The sequence below is a fragment of the Delphinapterus leucas genome, chromosome 1 (genome assembly GCF_059928025.1).
Source record: "Delphinapterus leucas isolate spDelLeu-1000000601 "Yukka" chromosome 1, BTC_Dleu_Yukka2, whole genome shotgun sequence".
Classification (NCBI taxonomy): domain Eukaryota; kingdom Metazoa; phylum Chordata; class Mammalia; order Artiodactyla; family Monodontidae; genus Delphinapterus; species Delphinapterus leucas.
Window position 1 is genome coordinate 169,691,070 of NC_143129.1, and position 22,549 is coordinate 169,713,618.

General features: G+C 48.7%; 2 protein-coding genes across 5 annotated transcripts; both read left to right on the forward strand.

Moving 5' to 3' along the window:
* Positions 1-2,104: 2,104 nt before the first annotated feature.
* On the forward strand, positions 2,105-9,294 carry GPATCH3 (G-patch domain containing 3). 4 transcript variants are annotated; one of them, XR_016388220.1, is made up of 8 exons: positions 2,106-2,714; positions 3,987-4,405; positions 4,493-4,576; positions 5,934-6,108; positions 6,448-6,507; positions 6,885-7,032; positions 7,446-7,567; positions 7,676-7,786. XR_016388220.1 is itself a non-coding variant. In XM_022551933.3 (8 exons), the coding sequence occupies exons 1-8, from the start codon at positions 2,282-2,284 to the stop codon at positions 8,540-8,542; spliced, it is 1,659 nt and encodes a 552-aa protein (XP_022407641.3). In that variant the 5' UTR covers positions 2,114-2,281; the 3' UTR covers positions 8,543-9,294. The 4 variants fall into 4 exon arrangements, 3 of the variants coding, with proteins under 3 accessions (XP_089754545.1, XP_022407641.3, XP_022407642.2); XM_022551933.3 differs by lacking the exon at positions 6,885-7,032 and adding an exon at positions 8,305-9,294 and having other exon boundaries at positions 2,114-2,714; positions 7,676-7,803; XM_089898419.1 differs by lacking the exon at positions 7,676-7,786 and having other exon boundaries at positions 2,105-2,714; positions 7,446-7,615.
* Positions 9,295-9,330: 36 nt separating this feature from the next.
* On the forward strand, positions 9,331-22,214 carry GPN2 (GPN-loop GTPase 2). The gene is given in 6 exon segments (XM_089898421.1): positions 9,331-9,926; positions 9,928-9,960; positions 10,459-10,615; positions 13,349-13,509; positions 17,986-18,116; positions 19,593-22,214. Coding segments are annotated over 6 exon segments (1,023 nt in total). The 5' UTR covers positions 9,331-9,458; the 3' UTR covers positions 19,666-22,214.
* Positions 22,215-22,549: the final 335 nt, after the last annotated feature.

Sequence of the window (22,549 nt, forward strand, 5' to 3'; positions counted from 1 at the left end):
GGGACTTCCCCAGTGGCTAAGACTCCACGCTTCCACTGCAGTTTCGATCCCTGGTTGGGGAATTAAGATTCCCACATGCCACAACTAAGATTTCACATGCTGCAACTGAAGATCCCGCGTGCCGCAACTAAGACCTGGAGCAGCCAAATAAATAAATAAATATTTATAAATAAATAAAATAAAATAAGTAGGGAAAGCCCTCTCATATTTGTGGCTCCCCATTCTCATGAAAATAACAGGTAACGTCTAAGGAGGGTTTACTGTATGCTAGGCATTTACCGGACGCGCAGGCTCAGCGGCCACGGCTCACGGGCCCAGCTGCTCCGCGGCATGTGGGATCTTCCCGGACCAGGGCATGAACCCGTGTTCCCTGCATCTGCAGGCGGACTCTCAACCACTGCGCCACCAGGGAAGCCCTACTGAGGACTTTTATATGCGTGATGACATTAAATTCTCACCACAGTCCTCTAAGGGTAGGGACTATTATTCCTATCCAACAGATGAGGAAATTTAGGCTCAGAGAAGTTAAGTAACTTGCCCCAAGTCACACTGCTAGCTAAGGATCAAATTTCTAAGCCTTGACTTTTTTTTTTTTTTTTCTTGGCAGCGCCACGTGGCTTGCGGGATCGCAGATTGAACCAGCCTGGCAGTGAAAGCCCAGAATCCTAACCACTAGGCCACCAGGGAACTCCCTTTATGATCTTAAAGCATACTTATATGTGTATCCTTAAAAAATGTTGATTTGTATTTTTTGAACTTTATACAAGTGGAATATTCTGTTTTCTGACTTATTTTCACTCAGTATCATATACCTGAAATTATTGGTACTGAATGCCAGTTTTTGCTCTTACAAACACTGCAGCTATGAATATTCATACATACTGTCAAATAACAAACTAATCTGGACTTAGGAAGGAGGGACTTTATTTGAAGTGATTATTGCAAGGAAGGAAAGGAACTACTGAAATAGGGAGAAGGAAGCTATTGCAAAGAAAGAAGCTCTAACCATAGACCTACACGTGTCTCAAGGGTTAGGCAAAGAGGTTTTCTTTCACAGGGAGGAGTAAATAAGGCTAGAAAGAACTGGGTGTGAGGAAGTGGGATGACCAGGAATGGCTTATGGCACAATAGATAAGAGAATGTTTTACCCTGAACCCAGCCTATTCTCAGGGGGGGCTGTTAACGAGGGGTCGTGTACAGCTCAAGCTGGGGGAGGGGGACACAGTGCAAAGTTCATGGACCTGGAGGAAGGAGAGAAGCTTAACCAAAGTTTAGTTAACAAGCATTTTGTTTTCGTTGTTCTGTGGGGAAAAGCAGTTCATCTAAGCGTTTATGAGGCAAAGAATTGAAATTTGGAGTCTGTGTCTAGCCTTGCCATAGGTAAACAAGGGGGCACCCATGAGTTTTATCTAAGTAATATAAGGAAGGTTGTCTCTTTGCAGTAAGTTGTGTTCCAGAACACAAAAGGGTGGGAGGGGTTTCTTAACTTTTCCAGGATCACAGGGCTTGAGCGAGGTTCAACATTGTCAGTACATCTCCTGATAAACATACGCAAGAATTTCTTTAAAATATATAACTATAAGTGGAATGGCTGGGTCAAAAGGTATGTGTAGTTTCACTTTTACAGGGTAATGCCAAATTGTTTTCCAAAGTGGTGGTACCAGTTTACACTTCCAACAGCGTATGGGAGCTCCAGTTGCTCTACATCGTCAGGGTTTAAAAGAGGATTTGAGGATTTAAAATTTTTTGCCAACCTGGTGGCTATGAAGTGGGTCTCATTACATCTCCTTGATGATTGAGATTGAGCATCTTTCATTGTTAACTGCATGTGTTTCTCTTCTGTGAAGGGTCTTCGGCCCACTTTTCAATTGGATTATCTTACTGATTTTGTGAGAGTTCACCAATATGTTTTGGTAGCATAAATGGATTTACGACTGAAAAGGCCCTAAACTGATAAAGAATTGCGATTAGGTTTGGGAGATATCCAACAGCTAAAAATCTTAAACACTGCCTCTCCCTCAGGCTTCTGATTTGATCCTCACTAGCGTCTTATGAAACAGAGCCGTAACCCCAGTTCTCAGGTCAGTTTTACCCATCACCACCGGCTTCTGTCTGTGGGAAAGGCACCTAGCGACTTCCTTCCGTGCTTTCCCAGCTCTTGGTTCCACGTCCTCAATCCCGGCGCACTAATCACCGGTTACGCAGCATTTATTGCAGCACCTCAACGCCCCTCGCAATATTCTCGCAAGTGTTGGTTCCAGCCGATCATGTGACACCCAAGATGGCGGCGTCCAGTGCGGCGGAGGAGGCGGCAGTTTACTTAATAGTGAGCGGTATCCCGTCGGAGTTGCGCTCAGCCCAGCTACGGAGCTACTTTAGCCAGTTCCGGGAACAGTGCGGCTGTGGCTTCCTCTGTTTCCACTACCGGCATCGGCCTGAGCGGGCCCCTCCCCAGGCTGCTCCCGACTCTACCCTAACTCCTATCCGCCAGGGTCTCGCCCAGACTTCACTCAACGATGCCCGCACTCTCTCCACTCAGGACTCTGCTCCCGCCCAGACCCGCACCTGCTGCTGCGTCATCTCGGTACGGGGGCCAACTCAAGCCCAGAGGTTTCTCCGTATGTACTCGGGCCGCCGGTGGCTGGATTCTCAGGGGACTTGGTTACCTGGTCGTTGTTTCATCCGCAGACTTCGGCTACCTACTGAGGCATCAGGTACGCGTAGGAGAGATAATAGACTGGGACTACTAGAGGCACTGGAACAGAGGCACCGTCCCTGAGGATTGTTGAGGATAAGTCAGGTCTCTCGTTAGGGCTCTTTAGGAGTTTATATCATTTCTGGACAAAGTTTCAGGCTCAACTCTCACGTTAGAAAAACTCGGGGGAAAGAAAAAAGAGGCCTATTCAGATGATGTTTCCAATTTATTAAGTCTATTCCGAGACCCTTTTGATTTTGCACTGACATAGAAGGGGAAAGAAGGAAATCAGATATTGTCTTTGTTGCTCCCCACCCAGTCCTCTGTTGACAAGATGCAAATGAAGAGACAAACTCTTTTCTCTGGACAGCTCCCATTTTCATGGGAAATCACTTTGATAGGGAAACGGGAAGCACAGTGCAGGGCCCTCTAATTTATTCATTCAACAAATCTAGCCTGTATTGCTAGACGTAGTGTGACTCTAGCTGGTATGCAGAAAACAGCTGGACACAGTCTGTGCTCAGAATCCAGAGAGGAAGACAGATTTGTAAAAAGGTAAGTGTCACAGAGATGCCATTCTAATTGTTAACGTTTACTGAGCACTTCCTGTGCACTTCCTGGGCACGGTTCGAAGTCTTTTCTTTTTCTTATTAACTCTTCACAACAATCCTATAAGGTAGGAGCTATTGTTACCCATTTTATAAGGGAGGAAACTGAAGAATACGGAAGTTATGTTATATTACAAGGTAACAGAGTCACAATACTAACTGGGCATTTTGCTCCAGAGCCTGTGCTCTTTAACACCAACTGCTGTGAGATGACAGGGGAGGGAGAAACCCATTTCCTAGAAGGATTAGGAAATGTGGCTTTGCATCTGGATCTTGAAAGATAAACAGGAGTTGGTGGGAAAGAATGGTGTTCAAAGTAAATGGCATTTGCAAAGACACAGATATGTGAAAGCCCATGAAACTCTCAGGGCATGTTAAATTGTTTGATGTGATTGGAACACATGGTATGACAGTGCGCAGGGGGTGAGGGTTGGTGGCAGTTGAAAATCAAAAGGTCATCAGGAACCAGATCTGGAAGAAACTTGTGAGCTTAGCCTAGGTGATGAGAAATGGCATGAGATTACTAGGTGGTTCTGGTCAGGGAACAGAGGAAGGGACTCTGGAAAAGTTTGAAAGGGAGAAACAGCATTAGGCTAAAGGATTTAAACCTTGAACAGTTTCTGACTCAAGTGTTGCTGGAGACTTCTAGGTTTCAAGAGCTGTTCTTCTCCCTGCTTCCCAAGGTTGGGACTCCTTTCCCTTCAAGACCCGGAAGGAACTGCAGAGTCGGAAGGCTGAGAGTGAAGCCTTCACGCTGGCCGACCTGAGGCGACTGCCAGAGCTGAACCCACCGGTGCTGATGCCCAGCGGGAATGTGGGGACTCCCCTGCGGGTCTTTTTGGAGTTGATCCGGGCCTGCCGTCTACCCCCTCGGATCATCACCCAGCTGCATCTCCAGTTCCCCAAGACAGGTTCCTCCCGGCGCTACGGCAATGTGCCCTTCAAGTATGAGGACTCGGAGACTGTGGAGCAGGCAGAGCTCGTGTACACAGCCGAGGGTGAGGAGATACCCCAGGGAACCTGCTTGGCAGACGTACCAGCCAACCCCTGTGAAGAGCCAGAGGAAGAAGAGGAAGAGGAAGAAGAGTCACACTCAGATGACGTGAGTACAGGGAGCCACCTTGTCCTTGCTGGCAGCTTAGAGAGGCCAAGGCGTTAACAGTACCACTCTTCAATTGTGTATTACCAGAGTTCTAAACCTGGGGTCCTCAGGAGGCTTCCAAAGACTTTGAACTCCCTGACATTGAACGTAAAACTGCATTTGCACGTGGAGGTATATGTTTCTTTGGGAGAGGGGCCAGAGCTTTTATCAAAAGATTCTCAAAGGGGTCTTCTTTTCATTCCTTCAGAAGAAATGTAAGGAGGGTCCCTTTCATTGATGAAATCCACTGACCAAGAGATAAGATCACCTAAGGAAGCAGAGGCACAGCTGGGATGTGAACCCAGTCCCCTTCGCTGCTTGTCTAACTTCTGTGTGCTTTCATTATGTGGTTGAGAAGTCGCCTCTATTTTCTGACCTTGAGTCTGTGGATTGAACACTAGCCTCCACTCTAACTTTATCAATGAAATAGACATTTCTTCTACCTCTTTCTCCAAACTTGTTTGTTCATCCATACAATCGGGAGAGGTGTGATTTGTTGGGAAACTTTTTTTTTAAATGCATACTCTGGGTAAGAAGTAATTGACCTGTGTCTTCAAAATTCCCAGCTCAGAGTTGCTAACACATCTGGACCACATCCTTAGTGTGTGGTACTGTCCTGCCTTTTCTCCAGCCCCTGCTCTGTAGCAGTGATTCCTGAGACCTCCTGGAGTTTAACTGGGGCAGGAGTCCCCAAGATTTCAAGCCAGGAGTCATTCTGTCATTCCACAAGTCCAGTCAAGCACTTGTAAACACAGGGGCTAGCACAGGATTCCAAAGACATTTTAAGACTCATTTCCTTCCCACAAAGAGCCTTCAAGCTCCCTGAAGAGAGAGAACCAGCATCTGGAAAGGGGATGTGGTATGGTATGGGTTTGAACGCTGGCTCTGCCCCTCTCTTAGGCAAATCACTTTACTCCTCTAAATCGAGGTTTCATCACCTGTAGAATGGGAATAATGGTACTAACCTCACAGCGTTGTTGGGAAGATTAAAGGAGCTAAGGTATGTGAAGGGCCTGACACAGTAGACGATAGGTTTAGTTCCTGTCCCTTCTTTCTTTGTGACATAATGTAGAAAGGCATAAACAGGGTGTATTGATTAGCAGTGAGAAATTCAGAGACCAGTGAGAGTGGTGGGGGACCTCATGTGAGCTACAGAACTTGAGGAATGAGGAGGATTTAACCAAGTGAAGAGGAGGTGGTGGTGGAAGAGGAGGGCAGATATTCGGGCAGGGAGAACAACATGGCCAAAAGCACAGGGATAAGAGTGAGTCAGGCTTGTGGCGGAAGGGGCCAAGTATGTTGAGAAACAGGGCATGGAGAGATGTTTTGGTCACGGCTTAGGGGCCAGAAAGTGCTGCTTCTCAGAGAAATTTGGAGGAAAGGAGCCGAGGTCCCATCTATGGGACCTCCTGTGCACTGAGCTGCCCTCCTCGTGGGCCTGAGGTCAGGAAGCTGGACAGGCAGGTCACCTCTCCCCACCTTCTCCCAGGACGACGAGCGGGGTGAGGAGTGGGAGCGGCACGAAGCGCTGCATGAGGACGTGACCGGGCAGGAGCGGACCACTGAGCGGCTCTTTGAGGAGGAGATCGAGCTCAAGTGGGAGAAGGGCGGCTCAGGCCTGGTGTTCTACACTGATGCCCAATTCTGGCAGGAAGAGGAAGGAGGTAACACTGGCACCCGGGCAAGGGCAGGGGTGATCCCTGCTGCGTTCACTCAGGGCGCTGTGCTCCACACGGTGGGTTCCCTGGCAGTGAGCCCAACTAAAGGGCTAGGGAAGAGGCTTACGCTGGTCATATATGAGAGACCAGCCATCCTTTCTAGGGGTGAGGGATCAGTGGAGTGGAGAGAAAATGCCCTCCTACAAATTCTGAATGACCCCCCTTCAGAGGAGAGACTTGAAGATAAAATCAAAAGCCCCAAGTTCTAGAAAGTCTAATTTAATTTAACTCTTGACAGAACTGAGAGTCCTTGGCTCACTCTGCTTGATGCTTTTCTATCTGCAGACTTTGATGAACAGACAGCCGATGACTGGGATGTGGATATGAGTGTGTACTACAATGCAGGTACTGGGCCAGAGGTTGCAGTACTGGGAGGTGGAATGGTGCCCTGGCCTTGCAGTGACACTTTACCAGACCTGCTTAGCAGAGGCTGAGACAGGGCACCAGTTCCCTTGGGGTAGCCCGCTAAGAGGTTCCTCTCTTAAAACATCGCTAGTTGAGTGCATTAAGTGCTGGTTGTGGGCAGAGCCTTTTTCCTTTCTTTGTGCAGGAAGGACACATGGTGACAGCCCTCAGGGAGCTCTGGTTCTGATGGGCAGACCCTAGTAGAGTGGGAGGGTCAGGAGTTCGGGCTCTGGTTAAGAATTTAGATTCTGGAGTCAGAAATGACCTAGGGGACTTCCCTGGTGGCGCAGTGGTTGAGAGTCCGCCTGCCAATGCAGGGGACGCGGGTTCAAGCCCTGGTCTGGGAAGATTCCACATGCCGCGGGGCAACTACGCCTGTGCGCCACGACTACTGAGCCCTCATGCCGCAATGACTGAAGCCCGGGAGCCTAGAGCCTGTGCCCTGCAGCAGGAGAGGCCACCGCGGTGAGAGGTCCCCGCACGGCAGTGAAGAGTAGCCCCCGGTCGCCGCAACTAGAGAAGGCCCGTGCGCAGCAACGAAGACCCAATGCAGCCAAAAATAAATAAATAAATAAATAAAATTTATAAAAGAAATGACCTAGGGTGGTTGGGGGGTGGGAAGGGAAGACCTGGGTCCTAATTCTCTCTCTCATTTTTTGGCTTTATGACTTTTCTGTACTTCAGTTTCCTCATCTGTAAGATGAGACAGCTGTGGTTCTTATTCTTGGTGAGCTCCCAGTCTAATGGGAGAAATAATAATACAGTAATAACACACCATAAAAATGAATATTTAAATCTTGTGAGGAGGGCCTAGAAACCTGATTTTCCCCCCTTCTGCTGAGAGAGACCCTTCCACAAATTGGGCTCTACTTCCTCAGATGGTGGAGACAAGGATGCCCGAGACTCTGTCCAAATTCGTCTGGAACAGAGACTCCGTGATGGCCAGGAGGCCGGCTCCGTGACTGGACACCAGGTGGGCACCTTCGAGCGCCACACCAAGGTGAGCACTGTGCCAGCCCGCTGACCCCTCTCTGTTCCTTCTTTACCCTCATTCCCTTCCCCGCCCCCACAGGAGCCCCATCTCGAGTCTTCTCCCTTCCCTCTGCAGGGCATTGGGCGGAAGGTGATGGAGCGGCAGGGCTGGGCCGAGGGCCAGGGCCTGGGCAGCGGGTGCTCAGGGGTGCCCGAGGCCCTGGATAGTGACGGCCAGCACCCCAGATGCAAGCGTGGATTGGGGTGAGTATGGGTGAGGGACTTCCCTGGGAGCCCAAGTGAGCCTTTCAGCTGTACCCTCTTCCCTCTGGTTTTGGATTGGATGCTAGAGACGCCTAGGGAATGAACTTCAAAACAGAATTAGAAGGAAAAAGGATGTCTGGCGCTAACGTTTTCAAGACCGAGTCCTCAGGCTTGACACGATCATTAATCTCCTGGGGGAGGCATTCCCCCAAGTCTGAGGAGTTTGGACTTGATGATTGCTATTAGAAGGCGACTGTAAGTCACAGAGTGGCGACAGTTGTTCTAAAGTTCGTGTACCATTTAAAATGAAAGCAGTATGTGAGGCCTCTGCTTGCTGGCACTACCCATGGGTGGATAAGGAGGCTGGAGAGCAAAGATCCAGATTTAAATGCTCAGTCTTTGGGACAAACCACATATGAAGTAGCTTCTACCCTGTTCTTTCTCAAACCCTTTACTGCTGTGAGATAGCAGCCCTCTCACTGAGAGCTCTTTTTGATCCAGGTACCATGGAGAGAAGCTCCAGCCATTTGTGCAACCAAAGAGGCCCCGTGGAACTGGCTTAGGGCTCATCTCCACCATCTACGATGAGCCCCTACCCCAGGACCAGGGGGAGTCGCTGCTCCGCCGCCAGCCACCCACCAGCATGAAGTTTCGCACAGATATGGCTTTTGTGAGGGGTTCCAGCTGTGCCTCGGACAGCCCCTCAGAGCGTGAGTGGCAAGTTCAAGGGCTTCCTTAATCAGGATCACTCATAATTGCACAGTGGCAGCCCTCTGCCTGGCCCTATCTCCCACGGAAGCAGAAAGAACTCTGGGAGCAGCAGTCTGCGCGGCTTGTTCAGAACTTGCCTTCTGCCTGTCTACCTCAGGGGCATTTTTATAAAAAGCCCCCTATCCTCCCCTTTGATGATAGGGCTTAATGACTTGTCCTCGGTGGTGTCCTAACCCTAGTCCCTGTTTGGGCTTGCTCCTGTTGCCTCCCCCAGCACCTTGAAAACTGGATTGACTGAGGTTATCGTCACAACCTTCCTGGGGGCAAGGGGAGGGTGGGAGTGGGTTCAGCATGAAGCCCAGAAAGAGGGGAAAAGGGACATGGAAGAGGAGAGGATTTGTGGTTGGAAGAGACGGTCTTGGGGCGGGCCCTCAATCGCCTCTACCCTTAACTGGCTGGGACCGGGCAGCGGACAGTCCGCTGCAGGTGTCCCGGGTCTGCGACCTGACGAGAGAATAAAAAAGTTTACTACCGAATTTCTCTTTCTCTTCTAATTCGGCCGGGAGGAAGGTGGCGAAATCCCCAGAAAGGTAACCGCCCCCTCTCCCAGGCCCCCACGTCCGCCCCACGCACCGACGTCACCACGCCCTTCGGCGCCAAGCTGTGTCGTCGCCGTATGGGCGGGACTTCCTCTCCCGGCCCTGCTGTTTCCGACGTCGTCCGGAAGTCGGGTGCTGGTCTCGTCAGTACCGGGCCATTTGGTCGCCTCACATGGCGCGGGTCCCTACTCTTCCTCCTTAGGCGACCCCCGGGCATTACCGCCGGCCCCCGACGAAGTGCACGTCGGGGATCCCGTTGCCCTCGGCTCTCGTCTTCGGCTTGGCTCCCGCCCTGCTTCCCTGCCGAGCTTACCTGCTCCGCACGGGGCCGTGTGCCGGCTGCCCATGGCGGGGGCCGCTCCGACCACGGCCTTTGGGCAGGCGGTTATTGGCCCTCCGGGCTCGGGGAAGACCACGTACTGCCTGGGCATGAGTGAGTTCCTGCGCGCGCTGGGCCGGCGTGTGGCGGTGGTGAACCTGGACCCGGCCAATGAGGGGCTGCCGTACGAGTGCGCCGTGGACGTGGGCGAGCTGGTGGGGCTGGGCGACGTGATGGACGCGCTGCAGCTGGGGCCCAACGGCGGTCTGCTGTACTGCATGGAGTACCTGGAGGCCAACCTGGACTGGTTGCGTGCCAAGCTCGACCCCCTCCGCGGCCACTACTTCCTCTTCGACTGCCCTGGCCAGGTGGAGCTCTGCACGCACCACGGAGCCCTGCGCAGCATCTTCTCCCAGATGGCGCAGTGGGACCTCAGGGTGCGTCTGGGGACGGGCAGGCCCATTTTGCAGATGGAGGAACTGAGACAGGGAGGAGAACAGATGCCACGCCCCCATGTCCCACAGCGAGGTAGGGGCCGAGACGCTTTGGAGTAAAACAGATGTGAGTTCGAATTCTGGCTCTGCCACTGCCACTGCCTCGCTGTGTGGTCCTGGGCAAGTCAGTTTATCTCTCTGAACCTCAGTTTTCTCATCTGTAAAATGGATGTGTCAGTACCCAATTTGGGATTATTGGGAGTATGGAAGTAGTTATGTGGAAGGTGGTATGGCAATTGTTGTTGTGACTTGTGGGCAAAAGAAAGTGAAAGAATAGAGTCAGGTGCAGTGTGAATTGAACCAGTTGCCCACTGGGAGGCTCAGTGCAAGGCCTCTTGTAGGAAAAGATGCCCCACATCTCCTGGAATAAGGAAATGATTGTGGCTATTAGAATGAAACAGAAGCAGGAAAAAACTAATGGGAAGACTTTCCCTTTGCCCTCAGAAGTCCCCAGCCTGATGGGGGAGACATAGGCCCTAATGTTCCCTGCCTCCCCAGGCCACTCTCACCCTGTCTCTTCCTTCCCTCCCAGCTGACTGCTGTCCACCTGGTGGATTCTCACTATTGCACAGACCCTGCCAAGTTCATTTCGGTACTGTGTACCTCCCTGGCCACCATGCTGCATGTGGAGCTGCCCCATGTCAACCTCCTCTCCAAGATGGACCTCATTGAACACTATGGGAAGCTGGGTAAGAGATCCTGTTCTGACAGGCAAAAAGTAGGGCAGCGGCTGGGCTGGAGTGAAGCAGAGATCTCAGCTGAAGGAAGCTGCTTCCAGGGACCATGCATGGCCTGATGATAGCAGCCACAGTCGGGTCTGACCCCTGCGCATTTATTTTGTGGCACTCTGTGCCAGATACTGTTCTGGGTTTTGGGGACAAGAGAGCTACAGATGGTGATATGTATTATGAAGGAATTAGAAGAAAGTGATGGGATAGTGAGTGGTTGGGAGTGAGGGGAGTGAACAGTACCATCTGAGCTGAGGCCAGAATAGTGAGAAGGAGCCAGGCAAGGCAGAACTGTTCCTAGGCAGAGGGACCAATAGGGGTCCCTATTTCCTTAATCCTTAAGGAAAGAGTTTTGTTTGTTTGTTTGTTGGTGGGTTGTTGTTGTTGTTGTTTGCCATTTCACATGAACCACAATTTTTTTTTTTTAATTAACTTATTTTTTTGGCTGCGTTGGGTCTTCTTTGCTGCACACGGGCTTTCTCTAGTTGCGGCGAGCAGCTGCTATTCTTTGTTGCGGTGCACGGGCTCCTCATTGCGGTGGCTTCTGTTGTTGCAGAGCACAAGCTCTAGGCACGCGGGTTTCAGTAGTTGCAGCATGCGGGCTCAGTAGTTGTGGCTCGCGGCTCTAGAGCACAGGCTCAGTAGTTGTGGCGCACGGGCTTAGTTGCTCTGCGGCATGTGGGATCTTCCCGGATCAGGGATCGAACCCATGCCCCCTGCATTGGCAGGCAGATTCTTAACCACTGCGCCACCAGGGGAGTCCCGGGAAAGAGCTTTTTGTGTTCAAGGAAAAGGGGGTGGGGAGTGAAGGGAGCCCAGGGTAGCTGAGATAGTGCCCAGGGGAAGGGTGGTAGGAAACGAGGTCAGAGAGGTGGGCAGAGGCTAGAACCTGTACTGTTGAAACACAGAGGAAAGCCATTGATGAATATGAAGCAAGGGAACACCATGAACTAAAAAAGGCCCTTCTGGCTACTTTGTGAATTGAAAGGGGCAAGAATGAAAACAGAGATCCTGTAGGAGATGTTTGCAGCAGCCCAGGCAGTGGTAGTGGGAATGGAGAGAAGTAGATAGATTCAAAACTTACTCAAGAAATAGGATTTGCTGGTGGATTGGATGTGGAGACAGAGGAATTAAGGATGATTCTCAGGTTTCTGACTGAACCAGTGGACAGATAAAGGTGCCATTTGTCAAGGTGGGAAAGACAGAGAGAAGTAGGCTGGCATGAGGCAGGGACGTTGCCTAGGGGTCTATGGCCAACATTTTTTTTCCTGCAAAATTAGTGCCCTGCTGACTGGGGCATTAGTTCCCTAAATAGCATCTTCAGCCACAGAGGAACCTAGAGAAGAATAGCTGAAATGACCAGCAGTGAGCAGGAAGGGAGGTTGTAGGGAGAGTGAAGTGTCAGGGCCTTGTCCAGGGAGGGTGACTGGCTGCCAGTTGGGACATGGAAGGATGGGGATAAAAAAGCCCCATTTTATCTATGTCCAGATTTGTGTCTTCCCAAGCCTGTCTCCCCCTTCACAGCCTGCAGCCCAGATGGCTACATGCTGGTCCTCTACATTTCTACCTCTGACTCTTGCCAGTCATCCTCACAAGAGACTGAGGTACAAACCAGATCAGGCAATTGAGGCCCAGAGACATTACATGAATAGCCCAAGGTCAGTCACTCAGCTAGCCTTTTAACTGAGATAAAATTTAAACCAAGTGTACCTGGCTGCAGTGTCTGCATTCTCAGTGAGAAACGTACCTGTCAGGCAATCCAAGAAGTTTGTTGGAATGCCCAGCACTTTCTTCCTTGCAGGCACAGGGGTGTCAGTTTCCAATTAGAGCTGATAAGAACACAGGAAGCAGAGATCAGGGAGTGAGTCAGTCGATCCCAATAGCCTGAGTCCCTCGGCTCACTTTGGGACAGACCTACTGAGTAGCCCAGCTGCTTGAGTCTTCCAGGCAGAAGTGGACAGTGCAGAGAGGCCCACTTTCCTTCTCTTAGTGCAGAGTTTGTATTCATAGAACTGAGTCAGGGACCTCTGAGTCATCTAGTCTAATCTTCTCATTTTACACTAAGAAGGAACTGACCTGGAAAGGGAAAGTGATTTTCCCAAGAGGCCATCCTGCTAGATAGAGGCGCTAGATAGTGTGTCAGGTCCTGGGAGCTCTGCCTGGCTATGAGCTTTTTGAGGCAGGGACCAAGCACTATTATTGGTACATGTTCTACCTTACTACCACTGATCAAGCACTTCTCTGAACCAGACACTGGGGTTTATAGCACTTAATCCTCACAGTAGCCCCATGAGGTGGGTAACTGCCCATAGAGCTAGTAAATGGCAGAGCCAACAAGTGAAATCAAGTATTTTCTTCTTAGTAAGTTCATTTCACTGCCTCAGCAAATGTTTGTTGAATGAATGAATGAGTGAGTGAGTGAGTGAATGAAGGCAAAGGAAGAAGGAAAAAAATATGGTCCCTGTCCTCAAGTCTTTAGCCTGATGCCAGCTGCTCCTGAACACCAGTTTCTCTTCTTTTTATTTTCTTTTTAATTAAAGTATAGTTGATATACAATGTTGTATTAAGTTCTGCTGTACAGCAAAGTGACTCAGTTATATATATATATACATTCTTTTTTTATATTCTTTTCCATTATGGTTTATCATAGGATATTGACTGTCGTTCCCTGTGCTAACCAGTTTCTCTTCTTAGCCTTCAACCTGGACTACTACACAGAGGTCCTGGACCTCTCCTACCTGCTTGACCACCTGGCTTCTGATCCTTTCTTCCACCACTACCGTCAGCTCAATGAGAAACTGGTGCAGCTCATCGAAGACTACAGTCTGGTCTCCTTCATCCCTCTCAACATCCAGGTACAAACACACCTCATTTTATTGTACTTTGCTTTATCGTGCTTCACAGATACTGCTGTTTTTTTTTTTTTTTTAACCAGTTATAGGCTTGTGGCAACCCTGCATTGAACCAAGTACATGTTCCAACAGCATTTGCTCACTATATGTCTCTATGTTACATTTTGATAATTCTCACAATATTTCAAACTTCTTCATTATTATTATATTTGTTATGATGATCTATGATCAGTGATCTTTGATGTTTCTATTATAATTGTCTGGGGCACCATCGACTGCACCCATATAAGATGGCGAACTTGGGAATTCCCTGACGGTCCAGTGGGTAGGACTCTGTGCTTTCACTGCTGAGGGCACAGGTTTTTTTTCTTGTTTTTGAGGACACAGGTTTGATTCCTGGTTAGGGAACTAAGATCCTGCAAGCCACATGGCGTGGCCGAAAAAAAAAGAAGGTGAACTTAATCCACAAATGTGTGTTTTGACTGCTCCACTGACTGGCTCTTCCCCCATCTCTCCCTCTCCACCAGCTTCCTTATTCCCTAACACTCCCTAAAACACAACAATGTGGAAATTAGACCGATTAATAACCCTACAACGGACTCTAAGTGTTCATGTGAAAGGAAGAGCTTCACATCTCTCACTTTTTTTTTTTTTTGGCCATGCAGCATGCAGGATTTTAGTTCCCCAACCAGGGGTCGGACCCATGCCCCATGCAGTGGAAGCACAGAGTCTTAACCACTGGACCGCCAGGGAAGTCCCATGCCTCTCGCTTTAAAAGCTAGAAATGATTAAGCTTAGTGAGGAAGGCATGTTGAAAAGCCAGTATAGGCCCAAAGCTAGGCCTCTTGTGCCAAACAGTTAACCAAGGTGTGAATGCAAAGGAAAAGTTCTTGAAGGAAATGAAAAGTGCTACTCCAGTGAACACAGGAATGATAAGAAAGCAAAACAGCCTTATTGCTGATATGGAGAAAGTTTTAGTGGTCTGGATACATCACACCAGCCACAGCATTTCCTTAAGCCAAAGCCTGATTCAGAGCAAGGCCATAACTCTCTTCAGTTCTATGAAGGCTGAAAGACATGAGGAAGCTGCAGAAGAAAAGTTTGAAGCTAGCAGAGGTTGGTTCATGAGGTTTAAGAAAAGAAGCCATCCCCATAGCATAAAAGTGCAAGGTGAAGTAGCAAGTGCTGGTGTAGAAGCTGCAGCAAATTATCCAGAAGATCTAGCTAAGATAATTAATGAAGGTGGCTACACTGGGAATTCCCTGGCGGTCCAGTGGTTAGGACTCTGCGCTCACTGCTGAGGGCCTGGGGTTCAATCCCTGGTTGGGGAACTAAGATCCCACAAGTGGCCGGTGTGGCCAAAAAATAAGGTGGTTATACTAAACAACAGATTCTCAATGTAGACAAAACAGCCTTATACTGGAAAAAGATGCCATCTAGGACTTTCATAGCTAGAGAGAAGTCAGTGCCTGGCTTCAAGGCTTCAAAGGATAGGCTGACTCTCTTTTTAGGGGCTAATGCATCTGGTGACTTTAAGTTGAAGCCAGTGCTCATTTACGATTCCGAAAATCCTAGGGCCCTTAAGAATTCTGTTAAATCTACTCTGCCTGTGCTCTATAAATGGAACAACAAAGCCTGGATGACAGCACATCTGTTTACAACCTAGTTTACTAAATATTTTAAGCCCACTATTGAGACCTGCTGCTCAGAAAAAAAGATTCTTTTCAAAATATTACTGCTCATTGACAATGCACCTGGTAATCTAAGACCTGTGATAGAGATGTTGTTTTCATGCCTGCTAACACAACAGCCATTCTGCAGCCCATGGATCAAGGAGTCATTTTGACTTTCAAGTCTTAGTATTTAAGAAATACGTTTCTTAAGGCTGTATCTGCCATAGATAGTGATTCCTCTCATGGATCTAGGTGAAGTAAATTGAAAACCTTCTGGAAAGGATTCACCATTCTAGATGCCATTAAGAACATTCGTGATTCTTGGGAAGGGGTCAAAATATCAGTATTAACAGGAGTTTGGAAGAAGTTGCGTCCAACCCTCGTGGATGACTTTGAGGACTTCAAGACTTCAGTGGAGGAAGTAACTGCAGATGTGGTGGAAATAGCAAGAGAACTAGAATTAGAAGTGAAGCCTAAAGACACTGAATTGCTGCAGTCTCATAATACAACTTTTTGGATAAGGAGTTGCTTCTTATGAATGAGCAAAGAAGGTGGTTTCTTGAGATGGAATCTACTCCTGGTGAAGATGCTGTGAAGGACGTTGAAATGGTAGCAAAGGATTTAGAATATTATGTAAACTTAGTTGATATAGTAGCAGCAGGATTTGAGAGGATTGACTCCAATTTTGAAAGAAGTTCTACTGTGGGTAAACTGCTATCAAACAACATCGCATGTTACAGAGAAATCGCTCGTGAAAGGAAGAGTCAGTTGATGCAGCAAACTTCATTGTCGTCTTATTTTAAGACATTGCCACAGCAACACCACCCTGATCAGTCAGCAGCTATCACCACGGAGGCAAGACCCTCAACCAGCGAAAAGATTACGACTCACCGAAGGCTCAGATGATGGTCAGCATTTTTTAGCAATAAAGTCCTTTTTTTTGCGCGCGGGCTTTCTCTGGCTGTGGCAAGCGGGAGGTACTCTTCGTTGCGGTGCGCGGGATTCTCACTGCAGTGGCTTCTCTTGTTGCGGAGCATGGGCTCTAGGTGCCCCGGCTCAGTAGTTGTGGCTCACAAGCTCAGTAGTTGTGGCACACGGGCTTAGTTGCTCCACAGCATGTGGGATCTTGCTGGACCAGGGCTCGAACCCATGTCCCCTGCATTGGCAGGTGGATTCTTAACCACTGCGCCACCAGGGAAGTCCCAGCAATAAAGTACTTTTAAATTAAGGTACGTACCTTGTTTTTTTGGGCATAATGCTATTGACTATATGCTTAATAGACTACAGTATAGTGTAAACATGACTTTTATATGCACTGGGAAACCAGAAAATCCGTGTGACTCACTTTATCATGAAATGTGCTTTACCTTGGTGCTCTGGAACCCAACCCACAGTATCTCCGAGGTGTGCCTGTACTGGGCACTAAGAGGCCTCGTCCCTTGGCTACTGGCTCTGCAGTGCCTGGGAGCACACCAGGCTACGTGTCCAGGAGGCTTTGAGGCCTCAAACAGTGGTCTTTGTCCTGGGTCCAACAATCATTCAGTCTCCTTGGTTTCGAGACCAGTGGTGGGCAGGATTCCAGTAAAGAGGGTAGACCAAATTTTGGCCCTATCTGTTCTGTTTTTTTGTTTTTTAATTAATTTATTTTTGGCTGTGTTGGCTCTTCGCTGCTGCGCACGGGCATTCTTTAGTTGTGGGCTACTCTTCGTTGTGGAGCACGAGCTCTAGGCGTGTGGGATTCAGTAGTTGTGGCACACAGCCTTCAGTAGTTGTGGCTCACGGGCTCTAGAGCGCAGGCTCAGTAGTTGTGGCGCGTGGGCTTAGTTGCTCCGCGGCATGTGGGGTCTTCCCGGACCAGGGATTGAACCCGTGTCCCCTGCATTGGCAGGCAGATTCTTAACCACTGTGCCACCAGGGAAGCCACCCTGTTCTGTTTTGCTGGGTTCTCTCTACACATGTTCCCTCCTCGGTGTGAAAAAGGATGAATTCAGAAAGTCATTAGCAAGGGACTTGACCAAGGCCAGGGACAAGTCTTTCAGCCTCCTTCAAGATGGGCAACTGTCTGTTGACTTTGCAAAGTAGTACCCTTGTGCCTCTCACCTTGCACCCTGCAAAGGTAACCTGGGAGACAAAGGTGCGTGTTAGATTCCTTTCTGCTGGGGGTGAACTTAAGGGAACTTGTCTCTTCTCTGTTTAATGCCACACTTTTCTCTAAAACGAGGAGGTGAAACCTATAATATTAATCATACAGTTACCACTTATTGAAGACTTTCTGTGCTAGGCATTGTGCTGAGGACTGTACATGCATTATTTTGATCTCTCTTTCCCATGATGTGATGTAGGGACCATTCTTACCGCTTTTATGTGGACGAACAAATAAGTTACATGCATATTTATCGGGTGCCTACTGTTGGATAGGTTCTGTGCCAGGCACTGGGGATGCCTGGACAAACAAGTTCCCGATCTCAAGGGGTGCACAGTCAAGTAGGAGAGGCAGATGAGTTAATAACTTGCTAATAGTAAGATGGTAAGGATCATAGCTACAGTGGGGGTAAACCCAGGGGACTGCGGGTGTGCGTAGAGGTGCTTATCTGTTCTAATTTGGGTGGGTTGGTAGTCAGGAAAGATGATGTGTAGCCGGGCCTCTGGGCACATGTAGAAGTACTCCAGGCCAAGGGAGCTGCATGGACAGAGGCTTCATGAGGCAAGATCAAGGCGGGTGTTTGGAGACTGCAGTCAGTTTGGTACAACCTCAATTCCACATACCCCTATTTCACTCAGAGCTGTTTCTCTCCTCCCTGCCCAGGACAAGGAGAGTATCCAGCGGGTCCTGCAGGCTGTGGATAAAGCCAATGGCTACTGCTTTGGGGTCCAGGAGCAGCGGAGCCTGGAGGCTGTGATGTCTGCCGCGGTGGGAGCTGACTTCCACTTCTCCTCGTATCCTTGCTCGCTAGCCTCCGCCACAGCCAAGAGCGGGAGGCCAGGGGCTCAGGAATGGCCATGCCTGCCCTTGCAGATGACTGATTTCATGTTGACCAGTGGGCTCCCTGGTAACTGGTCCCTTGGAAGGCTTCAGGGTTGTTTGTACCTAAGGACAAGGGAGGCTGTTGATCAGAAGGACCAACAAATACAGAGGCCCAGATATGAGAGAGCACTGGTCACTTAGGAGAGATGCAAGGGATTCGGTTTGCCTGGTGTCTTGAGTGTGAAGGGGAAAGGGAGATGCAGTGGGAAGGGGAGGTAGGCGATGGAGGAGTGTGGACTTCGGCTGTGGGTGGCCAGTGGGAACCAGCATACTATTGTTGAGCGGAGCGTGACGCAATCAGTTGTACATTCTTGAAAAGCACCTCCAAGTGTGGAAAATGCATTTAAGGGATGTGATTGGGAGCAGGAGAGTCTTTACAGTCTCCAGGTGAGATGGGATGCAACATTAGTAGTGACAATAGCAAAAAGGGTGTGGACTGGAAGAATGTGAAGGAGACAGATAGCTAGAGCTCGTGACCAGGTGGTTATGGGATAGAAGGAGGTGGAGCAGAAGTTAGACTCCCAGGTTTCTGGTTTAGTCAGTGGTAGGGGGTGGTTGTAGTCACTGAGGCAAGAAAAGGAAGAGGAGAGGGCAGGTTTGTCACGTGGGTGGCAGGGATGGGAACTGGCAGCTGTGCTGTGTTTGAGGGGGCCATGGGATGTATTGGAACCTCAGTCTCCCTGGTTGTAGAATCTCAAGTTCTGACGCTGGAGTCCTCTAGTATAAGAGCCATGGTGGCCACCTAGCCATAGTCAGACCCCAGACCCAGGCCTCAGGTCGGCCAGCCTCACACAGCTCCATGGGCAGTGTCGTGGTCTTTTCCTGTGTGACTCTGATTGATGTCCTTCCTGCCTCACTTTCCTGCTATTCCAGAGAGAGCTAGAAGGCATCCTATAGCCCAAGCAGAAAGTTGTTGTTTTCTTTGAGCTCCCTTGAGTTCCCTCCTCTAGCTGAAGCAGAGAAGTCATTTGCTGAGCACCTACCGTGTGCCGGTTGCCATGCTGGCGCTTTATATTCGTTGTCTCATTTGACAGAGTTCCTCACAGCTCTGTATTACAGATGAGAAAAAGCAAGTGGCAAAGTCAGGGTTTAACCCCACAGCCTGGCTCCAGAGCAGGTGCCACAACACAGAGCTGGAGGGTTAGTGCTCTCTGGTTCTCTGCAGTGTGGGCAAGAGGCAAATAGAGGAGCATTTGGGTCTGGTTACTTGGAGGGACTTCTCAGACCCAATTGTTCCCTGTTGCCTGAAGCTCTAATTATGAGGAAGGGAGTGGGATGGGAGGAACCTCCAGACGCAGCTAGAGGGCACACATCACAGAGGTCAGATCCTACCCAGACCAGTTCTCCATCCTTGCCTACGCTATCAGCCTTGACGAGTCCTCCATCAGCACCCTGGGCCTGCAGGAGAAGTACCTGGCGCCCTCAGAGCAGTCAGTGGAGCAGGAGGCCATGCAGCTATAGCAACAAGCTGAGCTCTGGAGAACAAGACACACGACCCAGCGCTGGGGAGAGTGGCAGCTCCCAGTGAGCAGCGGACAGCTCAGTGGCCTGCAGATCCAAGGGCAGCCCTCCCAGCCAGAGCTGGGAGACTGGCGAGGGCATACTCAGCCTTGCGGAGGACTTCTGGCCAAAAGCCACACATGTAGCCAAGCAGAGCACCAGTCACAGCCTCATGAACTCTGGGCGCTGCCACCAGGGATTCAGCACTGGTCCCACTCGGGCTGTGACGGAATGTGCTACAATACAAGAGTTTATCTTCTACTTTTTGTGGCTTCCAAACTTTCTTCAATCATCCAGGCCAAGTGAGTTGGGAATATGGGAATGTCCCCTTTCCTCAGAAGAGTCCTATTTCTTCATACCACAGGGCAGTGTTTCCCCCAAAGCACGGGATCATACTAGAGGGTTGACTCTCAGTCCTCAGTTATGCTCTTTGGTTAATCTTCAGTTTTAACAGTGAACCTCAAACTTGAGGTCTCACAGACAACACTTCCTAGCAGATCTTGTAACGTTTTATTTTCATTGTCTTTATGTCATGGTTTTATTGTTTTTTGAGGTTAAGTGTTAACTAGTTTTCCATTTATATTAGTGATTAAAAGTTGACTTTAAAATGAAATTATTTATACAAAATGAGTTGCTTAAAGGAAAATATCAGTATATAATCGTATCATGAGGGCTGTGGGAAAAGTCAAGACGGCTTGAAGTTGGAAATACTGGTGTTTGCTTCCTTTGCTCTTCTTGCAACTGGTTGGATGCAATTCACATTTTCAACCAGTAGGTAGCATCCCAGGCTTATTTTTTAATTTTAATTTTTTTTTTTTTTTCCGGCTGTAGCCTGGAGGCAGAAGGGGACAGATGGCTGTCGTGCCAGTAGTCTTATTTGCAGACACTCAGTGCTGTTAATACATGGGAAGGGCTTAGCATTTCACAAAGAGCTTCCACACACACAGTCCTCATGTGGCTTTCACAGCAGCTCCTAGGGACATAGACAAGATGGGGAATAGTACTAAGCCCCACTTTACTGTGAGGAAACAGAAAGATGAGGAGTTTGAACTTCAGTCAGCCTGTCTCTCTCATAGCTCACTTTGCTGAATACTTAATGGTGAAAAGTCAGGGCCCTCCTCCCACAGGGTTTATAACCAATCAGGAGAAAGAATTTAGACACCTGTAGGGTATTAACTGAATCATAAATCAGGGGAAAGATAGATGATTGGTGGTTCGGACAGTTGGAGAATTCAGTTTAGGAAAATTGTTCTGAAGCAGCATTGAGATGGGGGTGACCGGGCTTTGCTTCTCACATTTGGTCACCAGAGCAGAAGGCAGAAGAGTTAGGGGCTGTGAGGAGGCCCCTTGGGCTGGAACAGTGTGAAAGCAGCTGACCCCGACTCCCACGCCTGGCGGGACAGGGGATGATAACTGGGTGCTCCTTCCCCCGACTCTCATCTAAGGAGTTCAAAGCACCTCATCCCTATTGACACTGTGGGGAGTGTCAACAGTGCAAGCCAGGGAAACTGAGGCTAGGAGGCACTGCCTGGGGCTGGCTGTGAGTCACCTATGGGGCCTGGAGCCCAGGAATAATGACACCCAGGCTGCTGGACAGATCCCTCATCAGTTAGGGCATGAGGGTGGGTGCTGTGTTTTTGAAAGTAATACCAGTAGCTGTGGTCATGGGTTTTGATGCTTACTCCATCCTGGAGGCCCCAGCTATCACCAAAGCACCCAGCTGGAAGGAAGCATCATTTAGAGCTTTATGGCCTCATATGCAAGCACCCTGAGCATTTATTCTCTGCAGTCATCAAGTGAAGAAGGATGGACAAATTCCAAACTTTATTTTCAGGCCTTGGTGTGACAACAAGGGTGTTTTCTCCTCTAGTAAATGGAGCTCTGTCCACTTCCCACTGATAGCAACGTGATTTTCTATCCCCCCTGTCATGATTGGGAGGGGATAGCACAGTGCAGAAAAGCAGAGGTGTCTGGGTTCCAGGTGAGGTCTGTTCAGCATGAAGTGTGTAGGGTAAGAGAAAGACCATCCTCGATTTGTCAGCATATGACAACTGTCCTTATGATTTCTTTTTTTCCTGATAGAAAAGTGAAAAGCTTGGAAAATGAAAATAAGTCACCCATGATCCCACCACAGATAAATAATTTTTAAATATTTGTAATAAATTTTCTATTCAAATGTATATTTAGTGTTTTTTATTTCAAGTCTTATTTTTCTATGCGTTCAGAGGGATAGCTATAGCATTTATATACGTGGGATATATTGTTAATGCTTTGTAACCTGCTTTTTTCAGTTAACTTTATTTCATGTAACTAAAACTATAAGGACCTTTTTAATGTCTACATGATAATATTCTGGAGTATGGCTATAACATTGTTTATCCAGACTCCCATGCTTAGCCTTTAAATTGTTAGCAATTTCTTTGCTATTGTAAATAGTGCTGTGATTAACATCTTTGTCTGACTCTCTGACTTTTTTTTTTTTTAACATCTTTATTGGAGTATAATTGCTTTACGATGGTGTGTTAGTTTCTGCTTTATAACAAAGTGAATCAGTTATACATATACATATGTTCCCATATCTCCTCCCTCTTGCGTCTCCCTCCCACCCTCCCTATCCCACCCCTCTAGGTGGTCGGTCACAAAGCACCGAGCTCACCTCCCTGTGCTATGCGGCTGCTTCCCCCTAGCTATCTATTTTACGTTTGGTCGTGTATATATGTCCATGCCACTCTGACTCTCTGACTTTTAACTTACGATAAAGTCCTAGAAATAAAATAGCTGATGTTTTCTAGGTTCTGGATTCATATTGCCAAAATGCCTCCCAGAAAAGTGCCACTTTACAACT

What these genes read in the sequence shown, in the direction of transcription:
- GPATCH3 (XM_022551933.3), top strand. Translation starts at nt 2,282, where the DNA reads ATGGCGGCGTCCAGTGCGGCGGAGGAGGCGGCAGTTTACTTAATAGTG. An exon ending in GCTACCTACTGAGGCATCAG is followed by an intron (nt 2,715 to 3,986) that starts GTACGCGTAGGA and finishes CTGCTTCCCAAG; the next exon opens with GTTGGGACTCCTTTCCCTTC. An exon ending in CTGGCAGGAAGAGGAAGGAG is followed by an intron (nt 6,109 to 6,447) that starts GTAACACTGGCA and finishes TTCTATCTGCAG; the next exon opens with ACTTTGATGAACAGACAGCC.